General features: G+C 37.3%; 1 protein-coding gene across 1 annotated transcript in view; it reads left to right on the top strand.

Moving 5' to 3' along the window:
* Positions 1-12164, top strand: part of WASL (WASP like actin nucleation promoting factor) — a 63434-nt gene extending 51270 nt beyond the window's left edge. The window contains exons 9-11 of the mRNA XM_045495486.1: positions 2503-3023; positions 6966-7074; positions 9516-12164. Coding sequence (XP_045351442.1) covers positions 2503-3023; positions 6966-7074; positions 9516-9577 — 692 coding nt within the window. The 3' untranslated portion in view covers positions 9578-12164. The remainder of the gene's footprint in view (positions 1-2502; positions 3024-6965; positions 7075-9515) is intronic.
* Positions 12165-15963: the final 3799 nt, after the last annotated feature.

Genomic DNA, 15963 nt, shown 5'->3' with positions numbered 1-15963 from the left:
ACGGACCGCGAGATCGTGACCTGGCTGAAGTCGGACGCTTAACCGACTGCGCCACCCAGGCGCCCCTTGATCTGCAATAATAATTTTTAAGTATAGGAGCTTTTTTTGGTAGTATACCATCAAGACAAGATTTTTTTCCGTGTCTTTCTTCCTTTTTAACTAAACTCTGATAGTAAGAACAGTTTTATTTGTTGTAACTTTTGTTTCATACGTTTCACTTCATTTATTTTTTAGAAATCTAAGTACTACTATCATTCTGATTCTGGTGTTTGTGGTGACTTTTCAGAGTTTTGCAAGTCTGTAGGCCATCAGATTTTCTCTTGATGGTGTGTGATGTCTGCTTAGACATTTTTGTGCATCTAAACCTAACTCCTATTGTGCCATCCGTATTTCCCTCTTTTAATTCTTTCATATTCTTACATCAGGATATGGCATGTCTTTTGCGTACTTACCTTTTTATGTAAAAATAATACAGACTATAAAAAAACAAAGTTGGTAATAGATGTTTTCCTTACAAAAATATAGAGACATTTTCCATCACTTTTCAAGACAGTAGAGATGCTGAACTTGTGCTATACCCAGGTAATAATTTACTCCCAATCAATTCACGCTTCCTTTTCCTAGGCAGTGATTTAGTGTCTGTTTAAATGAGTAATAGCTGGACTCCAAATTATTCCAATAAATGTACTTACTGCAAGTTTGAAAGAACTTTTATTCTCTCTACTGAAGAAATACATCATTTTACATACAAAAGATTGTGGATCCAGAGTCCTCAAAGAGACTATGAGAAATGATTTACTAATACTTTTTAAAGTAGAATAGGGTGGGTATTTTCCTCTTGATTAACAAACAAGTAAATCATAGCTATTTGAAATATAAACCTTAGCCTGATTAAAATTGCTTGAAGGATTTGAGGTACTGTCTTACTCAGAGAGTACACAGATTACATATATGTCATATCCTCCTGGTTTTGTTCTTTTATTACAAAATATGTTAGAAAAAGACTTTGCTTTTAGCAAGGTTAGTGTAAGTGTCCTCACTTTGGATCCAGTGAGAAAATTGGATGAACCTGCAACACTCAGACCTCCAGGGTGCCTTGATGTAAATCATAGGAACTTCCCTCTGTGGTGGCCGACACCTGAATAGGGTAACTCTCCTGTTTGCAGCTATGTATTGTTTCACTTGTAAAAGTTTGTATACAAGGAGACAGTATTGTATTACTCATTTACAATGTGAGTATTGGTCTTTCTGCATATTTTATCTAATATTTATGATTATATTTGATAGCATATTTTTATAGCATGTTTCCCATGTTCGTCTCAAATTAATTTGGAAGATACCATTTTATCTCCTTTGAAGTGAGGCCCCCAGCTCCCCCACCCCCTGCCCCGTATCATCATATTATTGAACATCTAAAGATGCTTGTTGTTACTTGTAATTAAGATCGGTATTTGTGTTTTGTAAGATTGTAGAACTGTCCATCAGTGATATAGTTTATATCAGTAAACACAAAGAGTTTTTATGAATTCTAGGATTTCTCTACTCCTAAAAATAGTTAATTTGCCTCTTCAGTCTTTGAATGGAGAAATAATAAAGTTCATTATTATGTAAATTTGTACATACTGTTAGTAAAATCATACTTCCAAAAATAATAAATGTGTACTTTGAATTTCTTTCCTTATTTTTATTTAAGTAGAATAAGAATGGGAAAATCATTAATACTAGAATAATATTAATGTTTTGTCAATAATTTAGTCCAGTGTTTCAACGTAGAAATTCTCAGTTAATTTATTAATAGTTGGTTGCATCTCCTGACTAAGTAGTTGAACATTTCACTTGAGCAACCAGCCTCCCTTTACTGCCATCACTAGAGTTAATGACCATCTTCTAGAAATATAGAATATTATATGTATTATTACATATTATAGTATATTTCATTATAACATATACTATATTTTTAGAAAATATAGACCATATAATATAAATGTAAGGGGACAAAGTTTTAAATTTTAAAAGAAAAAGTATTCAATTTGGGTTTAACTCAGATTAACCTGAATAAATTCTGATAGGTTATGCAACACCAGCTATTTTATTCCAAATGTAAATTAATTTTATAAATTCAATTCTTTAAAGAGGGAAGGTATCCATTAATTTTTATTGAAATGCTAGTGCTAATTGACCAAAGTATTTGATTTTGTGATGTTTTTATTATATAAAGAAGTGTTTATTCCCGTACCTTCAGAAGTGATGCTGATTCCTCAAAACTACATTCTACAGTTTCAGCTAATATTTTTCAAGAAAAGCAGGAAAAGTGGTCTTTAGAGGAGTATTCCCAAATAGAATTATATCATCCGTGCTCACATGTCCTTGTAACATAAAATACGAAGACGAGGCCTTTTTTCCCCCTCGTATGTCTTTTCACACGTGTTGAAGTAAGTTTTTCTTCAGTGTGATGTTTGGGGCGGAGAAAAGCACGCTTTCTTTTTTCTGTTTTTATTTCAGCGCCACCGCCGCCACCGCCGTCTAGGGGAGGGCCGCCTCCTCCCCCCCCACCCCCGCACAGCTCAGGCCCCCCGCCCCCTCCCGCCAGGGGGAGAGGCGCTCCTCCTCCACCACCTTCTAGAGCTCCCACCGCTGCGCCTCCGCCACCGCCTCCGTCCAGGCCAGGTGTGGGAGCCCCTCCACCGCCACCAAATAGGATGTACCCTCCTCCGCCTCCAGCCCTTCCCTCCTCAGCACCGTCGGGGCCTCCACCGCCACCTCCACCTCTGTCTTTGGCCGGCTCAGCGGCACCGCCCCCGCCACCTCCGCCCCCGCCTCCCCCGGGGCCGCCACCTCCGCCTGGCCTCCCTTCTGACGGTGACCATCAGGTTCCACCTCCTGCAGGAAGCAAAGCAGCTCTTTTGGATCAAATTAGAGAGGGTGCTCAGCTAAAAAAGGTGGAACAGAACAGTCGACCTGTGTCCTGCTCCGGAAGGGATGCACTTTTAGACCAGATACGACAGGGTATTCAGCTGAAATCTGTAAGTAATCTATTCGTTTCAGTTTAGACGCTCTGTCCTAACGGAATTTTAAAGTAATTTATGAGACAACTTGGAAAATCTTTATTTTTTGCTCTTTCCCTTGGTATTCAGGTGTTTAACCTATTGAATTTCTGATGTTTTTATAAACTGGAACCACACACATTTATACCCTATACCTGCGTAGCCCATACTTCTATAATTAGAATATCACCCCAGAAAAAGTTCCCTCACGCCTCTTTCCATTTGTCTCCCTCTCAAAAAAAAAAAAAAATCACTAATCTGGTTTTTTTCCACTGTAGATTAGTGTTGCCTGTTCTTAGAACTTCATGTAAGTGGAGTATTATATATAGTATGTTTGCTGTGTTCTAGACTTCACTTCTGAATAAAATTTATTTGAATTTAAAGATAAATCTTTAAACTGGAGAAGTAAAAGCCCTGCTTGTAACCAATTATAATCATCTTGGTAAGTTCATACCATTAACTTTATGAAAACTAAACGATATTGTAAAGTTTCTGTGTTCTGAAATTTAGATTCATAGACAATCTGACTCTGCAGAAACTTGAAAGAGTTCTAATAGAATTTTGGATAATGTTGGTAGAGAATTTTGGATCCTGTGTATTGGAAGAGGTGATCATATAGTCTTCTAGAGCAGAGGTTGGCAAACTGGTTTTTTTTAAAGGACTGACCAAATGGTAAATATTTTAGACTTGCAGGCCGTATGGTCTCTGTCACAACTACTCAGCTTTGCCCTTGTATTACAAATGCAGCAGCATACATGATGCAAAATTGAATGGGCGTGATTGTGTTCTATAAAGCTTTATTTATGGACACTGAAATTTGAATTTCATGTAATTTTCACATGTCACAAATATTATTTTTATTTTCTTCCAACCGTTTAAAAATGTAAAAATCGTTTTTCACTTTAAAAGTTCTACAAAGGGGCACCTGGGTGGCTCAGTCGGTTAAGCGTCCGACTTCGCTCAGGTCATGATCTCGCGGTCTGTGAGTTCGAGCCCTGCGTCGGGCCCTGTGCTGACAGCTCAGAGCCTGTAGCCTGTTTCAGATTCTGTGTCTCCCTCTCTCTGCCCCTCCCCCGTTCATGCTGTGTGTCTCTCTGTCTCAAAAATCAATAAACGTTAAAAAAATTAAAAAAAAAAAAGTTCTACAAAAACAGGATGAGCTAGATTTGACCCATGGGCAATAGTTTGCTGACCCCTTTTCTAGAATCTGAATTGCCTACATCACATACTCCCGAGCTTTTACTTATGGTCTCTCAGTTTCAAGAGGAACATTTGCTCTCCAGGCCTTCGGGTTGGTGAGGGTGGTGGATTTTTCTGTGCAGTAAATGAAGGTGAAAGGAGATTCTAATTGAAAATGATTTTGTGATGTAGGGAATTATGGTAACTAAATCTCCGACGCTTGGTTAGGAGAACAATGGATAGGGAACACAGCTGACTGAATGGAAACGCTTGAACATTGGCATAGCACAGATTTTAAAAACTCTGATCTTTAAAATGTATCTAGGTCTTTTCTTGCCATGTGATCAACCTGTGAGCAGCTGTCTCTGCTCCCTTTCCCCATTTAGTTTAGACTAAAGGGTTCTCAGGAACAGTTGAAGAATTTCGAATAGTTGTTAGTGGGAGGAATTAGTGGCAAAATTAAAGGGGTGCCTGGGTAGCTCACAGTCAGTTAAGCATCAAACTTCGGCTCAGGTCATGATCTCATAGTTCAGGAGTTCCAGCCCTGCATAGAGTTCTCTGCTGTCAGCACAGAGCCGCCCACTTTGGATTCTCGGTCTCCCTTTCTCTCTGCCACTTCCCACTCGCGTTCTCTCACGCACTTTTTCTCTCTCTTTCTCAAAAATAAATAAACATTTATGTAAAAAAAAAAAAAAAATGACCACAGCCCAGGTGAGTAGCAGGCTTTAATGGACTTTACCTCAGACTCAGGGTCACTCATTCCTGCATCTGCCACTCATAACTTCTCTTTTTGTTTCTCTTGTCTATTTCCTCTCTCTTGCACAATCAACTTTTATTGCTTTCTCTCATTTGCTGTTACTAATAAGGGGTTATTTTCAATAAATTGTGTTCTCATTTTTTTAATCCCACTCCTTGTCTGTCTTCTTTTCTTAATTAAAAAAATTACTGAGTTCAGTTCCCTATTTTCCCCATCATCATTTCTTCCCCGTCCCATCCCAACTCTCTTCATTCTCTACATTTCTTTTAGAGAGAAAAGTATGTTTTATTCTAAATGTAGGTCATTCTTCCCCTAAATAATCACTTTTTAAAATTAATTTTAGAGTAATATCCTAGAGGAATAAATCAGTGAATTATTGGCATGTTGTATGTGATCTGAGTCCATAGCTTTACCTCGTTTTTTAAGAAAACCGTTCTGTGGTTGAAATTTCTCCAGCTATGTTTCTTTAAACAGTCTATGTAAATCACTTATTCACAGATGAATATGACTAACATAAGATCAGAGTTGGCAGGAAGGGTGTAACTATTCACTTACATAGATTTTAAGTTCCATGTTCATAGTACCTTGGATAGCACCATCCAAGTAAGTACCTTCAAAAACGTGTTTGTGTCAGTGTTGTGCTCCTGTGGTCTGTGCCGTGTATTCTCACATTGCTTCAAGGGTGTCTTAAGTGTTTCTTCTTACTGCTGCTACACTTCTTGGAGAGCCTCATGCTGACCTTCAAACCTCAGAAACTGTTTCTGTTGTCTTTTTCATTTGTGGCACTTCTATACCAGTAGTAGTTAATACCCAGTCTCCCCAAACCTAAATACTAATGAATGAATCAGTATCTTATGGGGGAATTACTTTGAATATTTTTAAAAGAAAAAGACCTATTAAGTCTCCAGAAAGACAAGTAGTATTAGGAGAAGAGCTGTAAAGACCAAAATAAAAAGTTTGTCCTAAAAAAGTAGTTTTTCTTTGGGAAATGATAAGAATCCAAGTAAAAGAGCTGTACAGTTTCATTTTTAAGTATACTAATATTCTACCTTTACATGGGTCGTGTAAGCCCAGAGACAAAATTAACAAAATGAGTTATTTTGGATAAATGACTGCTCATTTTAGTCAAAGTACACTAAGAGCAGTAATTTCCAAATTATGTATTTTTTTCCTGAATCTCTACAGATTTCCTGTATTTTCTCTTTTTTAATGAGAGTTGGAATTGGAGTATTTTGTATAGGTACTTGACTTTAATGAGACCCCTTGATATTGTTTCCCCCGCCCCAAAAGTAGTTGATACTAGATAGAAGTACTTTAGTTAGGGATAGTGGTTGCCTTGTGAGGTAGGTACATTTTGAAAGTTACCTGGCCGAGCTCCTTGAAGAGAAGTTATATGCTATGAGAAGGAAAGTTCATTTTGAGTTATAATAATATATATACATATACTACACATATTTATAAGTTTGTACCATATGAACTATAAATATAGTATACAAAGTTATAAGCTTATTAGTGAAGCTGAGTTTTTCTAGGAGATTAGAAGTTTCTTCGGTTGCTCTTAGATATCTTAAGTGTCCTTCTCACCTAACAACTCTAAGAATCTGAATATACCTTAATTTTTTATAAAATGCTGATCCTTGATAATAGTTTTAAAGTTTCATCAGCTAAGGCTTTATGTTCTAGAATGAACAGAAGTAATCCAACTGCAAAGGCAAGTATTATTTAGGAAAAGGTTTGTTATTTTAAATTTGGAAATGTGTTGATGGCTTTATACATTAAGGAGAGGACGTATATTTTGAATAATTATTTTAAGGCACAATTTATTTCTTCTTAAATTAATCCTGTCCTGGGCTTATTTGCTCTTCCCCCCCTCCCCCCCTTTCTTTTTTTAAATAGGAAGTGATTCTAAAAAAGTAAGACTTTCTGGAGACAAAAAGTGTTTGCTAAGGATTTAGTTCTAAATTTTGCTCACTTTCTTTTCCAAGGTATCTGATGGCCAAGAGTCTACACCACCAACACCTGCACCCACTTCAGGAATTGTGGGTGCATTAATGGAAGTGATGCAGAAAAGGAGCAAAGCCATTCATTCTTCAGGTATATTTATTTATATGAGTACATTTATATTTACTTTTAATATTTGAAGTTCTGTTTTCTTTTTATTTTATGGTAGACTTTGCTCGCTTTCCCCCTGCTATTGAATAACACTGATGTGGATATTAGGGCAAATTTTTAAAAGTTTTTGCCACCATGATTAGTCTATCTGATGTTTAATGGATTCTAGTACATCATAGCCATAAGCATAAATTGGAAGAACAACTTCAGAAAAGTAGCAGTTTCATTTCCTATGCTGGGAATACTAATAGAATGCCTGTCAAACCTCTAAACAAAGCTTGAGATTCTGGATCCCATTCCTGTGACATTCTTGTGACATGAGAAATTCCGGTTTCCCTGATTTGTAAGAATTTGGGCTGAGAAATTAGGTTTTCTGGGGTTTGCTAAAGAATCCTGAAGTGTTTTGTGTCCTCTTTTTCGTCATTTTCTAAAAGGTTTATTTGAATAAACTGGTTCTCCCTATTTTGAGGCCATTATTAAGCATATGTACACCACCATATAAATGGATGTTACTTTCAAAAGAGAAAGCAATTGGTCTAGCTGATGTAGTGCTTGAGGTTTACTAAAGAGCTTCCTCAGCATGCTATACTAGAATCTGATCTTTGTTCTTATTGAATTATTATTTATTCACTGTGGACCTCAATTTTTTATTTGTTTTATGGAGAGAATTCATGAGTCATATCTAAGATCTATTACTAATATTTATTTTCTTTAAATAGACATATTTATTCCAACACTGTTACAGAGATAGAATAGGCTAGTTCATTCTGTAGGTATTTATTGTAGGATAATAATTAAAAAACAATAAAAATCCCTGCCTCCATGGAGCATGCATTTCAGTGAGAGACAACAATAAAGTAAATTAGAAAAACAGATATCAAACGGTGATATGTGCTAAGGGCAAAAATAAATCAGAAAAGGGAGATATAGGGACTTGTAGCTGTAGGAGGGAAGTTCATTTTGAAATAGGATGAGCCTAACTGAAGTGACATTGGAGAAAAGACCAAAAGGAGTTCAAGGAGTAAACCACGTAGAAAATTGGGGAAAGTGTGTTCATTCCGGTAGAAAGAACAGCAAGTGCAAAGTTCCTGAGGTTGACGAATAATGATGAGGTCAGTATGGCTGAGTAAGGAAGAAGGGGAAAGAATAGTAAGGCATTGAACTACAAGAGGTACAGGAGGCCAGTAGTAAGGCTTTGGAGGCCATGAATGTGATGGGAAGTCATTGGAAGGTCCTTAGCAGAGGGATGGCAATGATCCAAGCAAGAGATAGTAGAGGTTTGAATGAGATTGGTAACCCCAGTGAGCAGAGATTGGATACTAGGTATATTGTGAATGAGGAAATAATTGGGTTTGCTGATGGATTGGAAGTGAAGTTTAGAAAAAAGAAAGTGAAGGATGACTCCCAAGATTTTTGACTTGAGTATGAAAAGGGTGAAATTTTCATTAATGGAGTGGGATAAGACTTAGGAGGAGCAGGTTTGAGAGGAAAGATCAGGAGTTTGGTTTTTGTAAATACTAAATTTGAGATACTTACTAAAAATTCAAATGTAGATGTTGTGCAGGCATTTGATTATGAGCCTGAAGTTGAGGGAGGAGGTCTGGACTGGTAATAGAAATTTGCATGTCATTGAGACAGGCATGGTATTTAAAGTTACAGAACTGGCTGAGATCCTTAAAGAAGTGCATGTAAATAGAGAAGAAGAGATTATAGTAGGCTCTGAAGGCTGGAGAGTGCAGTATCTTAGAAGCCACATGAAGTGTTTGAAGGAGGAAGGAGTCAGGATATGGGTCAAAAGTATGATCAGTCAAGAAAATGAGAACAGGAAGTCAAGCTTTAGTTTTAGCAATGGTCGGTCATTGGTGATCTGGAAAAAGCAATGTTACTGAGTTCAGGAGAGAATAGGAGGGTAGAAAGGGATGCTGAGTATTTGGACTACCTGCTCTGTTTCCTTAGTGGCTCAGTGTCAGTGAGTTTCCTGCCTATCACTGGAGTTATAAGTGGAATTGCTAGCTGAACAATCTGTTCAGTCAGGTGGGTTTTTTTTTTTTTGTTTGTTTTACAACTTTTCTTTAAAGGTAGTCAATTAAATGGGCCTTTCTTAGATTTGAGATCTGTGAAAATTCAGAGAGGCCAACCCAAATGAGGGTTTACACATAAAGAAGCACTAGTTGAAATTCCTTACATAGATACTAAGGGACTTACTTCTTAACTCCTGTTCTAATCTTCAACTGACCATCATACCCTTTATATGTATTGTATTTGATTCCTTTTAAATTACCCTAGTCACTCGATTGGTTTGTGTGTCAATGGATTGGTTTGTGTGTCAGAAGTTAAACGATTGGAGAAATCACCCAAGAATTCTGTAATGTTATTTTTTTATACATATATTTTGATTGTTTGACTTGATGATTTTCTTTTAGATGAAGATGAGGACGAAGATGATGAAGAAGATTTTGAGGACGATGATGAATGGGAAGACTGATCTATATATTATATATATATTTTTAAGGTGAAATACTAAACACTACTTTCTGTCTATGGATTCTGTAAAATTATCATGTAAATGTTCTACCAATTTGCTGTATATTTTTGTTGCCTTTTTTGCTTTTTTTTTAATTAATCTGTGCAATACCTCATTTAATCTGTAAAGGTTTGTCAAAATCCTCTACAAAGCTACTCCCTGTCATTGTGTGCAAGTTTACACCAGGATGCTCACTTAAATTTGTGAATATTTGTCATTCCATCAACAAGGGAGTTTAAATATTATATGTGAGACTGACAAAAACCTTAATGTAATTTAGTTATAATGCCAGAAGGAAAACACTATTTTCATACCCTACTTTTTCTGTACCTAAATTTTCTTATTAAAATCTAGTATAGCACTACATTCTTTTTTAAGTGATGCAGACCTTAGTTTATTTAGCCCCTCCATTTTGAACACCATGCTACATGAATGTTGAAGCAGACACATTGCACGGTTCTCTAGACATCACCACACCGATGCAGGTTCTCAAATTGTAGCAGGATGCTCTACGGAAGACCACTACAGAGGCCCTAGTCGGGAAAACCCGTAACACTCCTCTTCCGGCAATATTGCCTGTTCCTGTACAGAGGGGTATGTGGAGGCTGGGATCCTAAGGAGACCTTGCTTACCTGTACTTGACTGAGATTATTTTTATGCTATAGCAAATGTGGCAGGCTCTTTTTGGCAAAAATTTAAAAATATTTTTGGTATCAATCTTCGATGGTTATTTAAGTTTTTGCAGTTTGGGGATTTTAGGGGTAATATTCTCCATGAACTGAAGGAGGCAATACATAATGGTCACTTCAGTTTTGGTTAAGTACGCTATAAAATCCGAACATTATGGAAATGATGTGGAATTATCAGGTAGTCTGTATGGGTTGAGGTATTCAGAAATACCAACCATACAAATGTAATTGAGCTGGCCAAGGTAAACACTGTAATGCTGAACTTAGTACACTATTTAAAATTTTTCTCTTTTATAATTTCTCAAGGTTTTTGTCAACTGTCAGGTGAACAGTTACATTTTTCTTAAAAGATTGGTGGTCCCAACGTCAAATTTCTTGAGAGATATAACTGAATGCTAGATTTAAAATAAATAAATAAATAAAACTTTACAACCTGCACATTTGTTATGTATACTAAATGATGTCTTAAAATTAGGGTTTCCTTGCCTCTCTACAATACACTAATCTGCCTAAAGGTGTTGTTTTTTTCATATTTATAGTGCTAATTATCATACCTACCTATTTTAAATTTTAGGTAGAAAAATGATCTGATTTAAATACAGACACGTATTTTTCTCACATTGAGTCATATGCAGAATGTAGTTCCAAATGTATTTCATTACTATAATCACAATATCCAACTAAAAATTAAGCTCTCTAGAATTGTACCGACCAAAATCTAGTATTGGCATGATCTTGACAGGCTGGACCTGCAAGATATGGCTTGAATTTTAACCAGTTATCACATCATCTCTAGTGATCATGCATCTAGTTATCGTAAGAAATAATTTAAAAGGTTTTGTTGCTGAAAGCAGTAAGTGGTGCAGTAAAATAGTTAAGTTATTCAAAGAATGTTACCTTTCTTGCAAGAGTAATTTAAACACGGGAAAGACTCTAGACTTTTTTGTTTCTTGCAAAAACAGTGCCCTCTGCTGCTGGAAACCTTTTTCTGCTTACTCTCATTTTTACTGTGGCTTGAGCTCAGTGACGCCGAGTCTGCTGTGGATGAGGCTGGACAGCTACTAACCAATAGAATTAGGAATTTGTGCAAATGGTAAATAGAGCATTATAATTATTTTAAGTAATATTCAACATTTTTCATTTTTTTTTCTTTGTGACATTATTGAAAAAAACATTTTAAACATCCTGGAAATGTCTTTAAGGTAATGCCAATTTAAGATCTCTCTTAACTTTTGGCCCAGGAATTCAGGGTTTTCCGGCAAACTTTGGTGTGATCTGTATTTATCAGGAGCTGCTCTGAGTAAAGGATATCAGTTCCTTGAGTTGGAAACACAACTTTTAACGTGTAAGATGGGTATAAAATTTGCCAAAGGTAATCAGGTTCATTCTTCTTAAAGAAAAAAAAAAAGGCTTTCTGTTGTTGTTGCCCAAAGTCTAAATTCCCATTGGCTGAAACACAGCAGCCGTGGGGTTCAGTCCCGGCATGAAGACTGAACCCACTGCGGGTGTGCAGGCCGCATGTTCCAGCCACCAGCTCGTTCACCAGCTTCTCTGTGGGCGGCACCACACCTGTGCTTTGTCTGAGAGCCTCCCACGGTCACCGCAGCTAAACGATTGTCTGACAGCCTTCGCATTTAACAGACTAGCATGAGGCTTTTTATATCTAAGTGCTATGTGATAGACAATTTCAGCTAGCCACATATTGTATGTGTGAGATTCATAAAGACTTTTCAATCATTCGTTTCCATTTATCAACTGAAATTTTGTTTAGTATGTGAATTTTTTCGAAATGTATAGTGATAGGATATTGCACTGGTGGCAATTCATCATGGAGCATAATAAAATTAATTTGACCCAAATAGGCGAAAAAAGCGTTTTTCTTTATTTATGTTAAGAGATTAAAATGGGTAAAAAGAAATTTTAACCGTAGATTAGAGTAAGGGTACGGCGCAGTGAGTGATGACGGTCGAAGTGTTCGGCAGACCGCACGCCCTGAGAGAGTGTGCCGTGAAGTAAACACCGGTGAGCAAAAGGATGTTCCTCCCTGTTCTGCCGGGAAACGTGGCAGCTGCTCAGCAGCTCCCGGGAAGCCACCGCTGTGCGGCACAGAGCAGTCACATCGCAAGGTCACACCGCAGCTCTTTTGCACACCAAGAATGTTGAGGTTCCCTAGAATCGGAATGATGCTGAAGCTTACTGCTAATTTCAGTGGAAGCCAAATGTAGCAGTTCACGTGGGACTTCAGTGGTTCTTCATAAATGGTATCAAGATGGTACTTTAAACAGGAACCTCAGTTCTGATAAATAGAATTTTCTGTTCTGACTCTGGCACAAGTGGGTGTCTGAAGATTAAACTGAGCTATGGAATCTAGTGTGTAGGATGCTACAAAATGCCTTCTAAGAGCTTTAGCCAAATTTCTATGTTCTATTAAAAATTCCTTTCTGTTGTACAATGTGAATACTTAGGAAAGTATTAACCAAACTTTAAAACAGATTTTTAAGAGACAAATGCCTCAGAATTGGGCTTGTCACATTATATTTATCTAATCAAAGGAGAAATTCCTGAAATAACTTACTGCCCTTTAGAAATGGAGTTCTTAAAGGACAAGTATAGAGATAAAGTCTATTTATAGTACAATAGAAAACTCTATGGAAAAGAAAAATTTTACTTGGCACACTTACTTTATTGACATTGTTAAATCTTACCTCCTAAACACAGCATTCTCATAATCTCTTGGGCTTTCATTGATGATTTTTTTTTTAAATATTTATTTTTGAAAGAGAGCTCACAAGCAGGGGAGAGGCAGAGAGAGAGGGGGAGAGAGGGAGAATCCAAAGCTGGTGCTGTGCTGACGACAGCCCCGACGCGGGGCTTGAACCCACGAACCGTGAGATCATGACTGAGCCACCCAGTTGCCCCTCATTGGTGGATGTTTTTTAACCTTTGTTTTGTAGTGAAACCACTGGGAAAAGGTGTAATAAAGTGGCTCTTATGAAAATTTGGGGACATTCTTTGCTGTTAATGCTAAGACTGCCTTTGCTTCTACATATGATAACATGGTATCCATTGCGTGAAGGAGACCACTAAAAACTTTGGCTTTATTACAAAACATGTCTACATAAATCAGCCGTTCCTGTTTTTTTTTTTTTTTTTTTTTTTTTTTTTCTTTAACATACATCAGTGGTCATCCTAACTACTGAGGCAGTATTTAATTTCACACACATCCAGTGTAAGTCTTAACTGGTCATATGTACCACCAAGATTGACTAATCAGGATATGGATAACACACAATCATTTCGTGTATTGGGGTATTTCCAGTAAATTTGAAGTCCCTTAATTTTGTAACAACCACAAAAATTTCTTACACTTTAGTAAGGATTTTAAAAAATTTTTCTACTCAAGAGGAAGTTAATTTTAACAGTATCAGATTGCATTATGGAACTGGAAGTTCCAGGTGTCATATTGACATGACTTTCCATCTTGGCCTGGATGGCACGTCTTGACCTAAATTCAGTTTTATCTTGGTCATGGCTACATGTGTGAAGATTTTCATCAAAGCCTAAGTCTAAGAATTCGTAAGCATCAATATCACCATATTTAAGCAATTGTTTATTAAGACTAAACAGGTGATGGACATTAAAATATGATTGCGATGAAGTAGATCCCCTCCCTCCTTCCATCTAAACCACTTATTTCACAACTGAAAGACAGCTGGAGACCATCGGGTTCCGTGAAGCCAAGTCTCATCAAAGTGGGGGCTCGCCTGAGGTCTGTTAGAAGGAGCTAATAGAATTCCGATCAGGCTACCAGTTCAGTTGCTCTTTTCCATGCTCCTTAATGCTGTTTTATTCTTCTGTATTTTTCTTAAATTATGAATAAATTGCAGATTTACTTTGTTTCTGGAAGATTTATGGCTACAGATTTTACCCTTTCTCACATGTCATCTGGGTGTTGATAGAAGCTACCAGCATCCTGTTCCCGTCTCTGCCTGGGAAAGCTGGCTTGCTTTGAGGAGCCGGCCTCTGACTCTGAAGCATGTGATCATATTTTGGCTCAATGATGGTGGCCACCCTACATTGTCCAAGCATTCGGTCATCACAGGACACTCCTGTCGTTTCGTACTGGGTTAAAAAAAAAAAAAAAAAAGCTTTTTATTCTACATCCAACTTATTTTTGTTAGTTTCTTATGGGTGTAAAAGCTATTGACTTTAGACGTATTTTGTAAACCCTTAACACTGAACTTGCCTGACAAAAAATTAGCTTGGAAATGTATTAATCTTTCTGTATAATTTTCAGTCAACAGCTGCACTGTCAATTTAAAGACCGGGAGTTCTTCCAAGAGGACAAGGACAAACTGGACACTTTAAATCCAACTTCCTGGTTTTCTTATTAGTGAGACAGAGGAGATTCGAATTTAGTGGCATATACTTCACCCTTCCCGGAAAAGAGGCAGGGAAGTAAAGCTTGTATTCCGGTGTTTGTGGTGTTGAAGGAGACAAGTGAAAGGAAAAGGCATCACCAGGTCCAGTTAACTATGGGGAAACAAAGGTGTTCACAATGTCTCAGTTCTGTGGTGATCTGTGAAGAACTCTAATTAGCTCCTTAACTCCACTTCTGAACCTAAAAAGAGGCAACTTTTATTTATCTTATTTTATCATTTTAGGGCGGGAGTCTAAGGAGACAGAAAATAGAAAGGAGAGTATGTATTTGCAAGCAGATTTTTGTTTCAAGATTGGGATTGCGTAAACATTCAGCAAGTAAAATTAAATGTGTTAAAATCTCCATTTTGAAGAGTGATACCCAGTTAAAAAGAAGTTGATAAAATAGGATATTTGATTTTGTTTATTAAGCAAAGGTATAAATGTAGAAGGGCCAGCTTTTTCTGAGTTGTATATTCAGCTACAAATCTATACCAGCCTTTTCAAATGGAAAATTCAATTGTTTGGTTTTTTTTTTCTTTTTTAAAAGACTTTTCTGAATTTTGCTGTGGATATTTGACAAAAGTTGTGATGTAGTTAACATTAACAGGTAAGTGATTATGAGAGAGTCTGATTTAATAAGCATGGTCCTAGATTGCAACCATTTTCTTATCAAGCCACCGGTAAATGGAGCACATTATGCTTTTAGGTGGCCTTGTTTGCCCCTGGTTGAATGGCTGGACGCTACAGAACGTGTTTGTTAGGACCTGCTGCCTAAAAACGTGTAGGAAATTTGAGTTGATTCTGAGCCGGATGATAGCTTCAGGCCAGCACCAGAGCCCTAAAGTTTACAACCACTATCCCTGGGTCAGCCTGATGTGGTTTGTGCCACGAGACCATGCACAGAGCTCTGTGCACCACTGAGCCCTCCCAGCATCCTCCTCTCACTTTCCACTTCCATCACTTGGTTTTCCAGAATAACAAAAAACCTGGTTTGATTGGGAGTCGCTATGTTTTTCATAGATGTTTCTTCATTTCCCAACTATCTAAATAGAGCCAAACATCATGCTGCTGAGAAGGGTAGGGAGACACACGTACATTTTGCGTTGGAGTTTAGTTTTGACTCTGTAAAGCTTACTTGTAATCGTTAATGGACATTTTAACACAGATGGGATTTGGTGGGTCATTGGAGAAGCTAGGGTAACTTGTAGGGGGGAAATGTGGTTGTATTCTGTCCAC

This window comes from Leopardus geoffroyi, chromosome A2 (genome assembly GCF_018350155.1).
Source record: "Leopardus geoffroyi isolate Oge1 chromosome A2, O.geoffroyi_Oge1_pat1.0, whole genome shotgun sequence".
NCBI lineage: Eukaryota > Metazoa > Chordata > Mammalia > Carnivora > Felidae > Leopardus > Leopardus geoffroyi.
The sequence above is the reverse complement of the archived record's forward strand: the minus strand, read 5'-3'. Positions and strand labels throughout refer to the sequence as shown.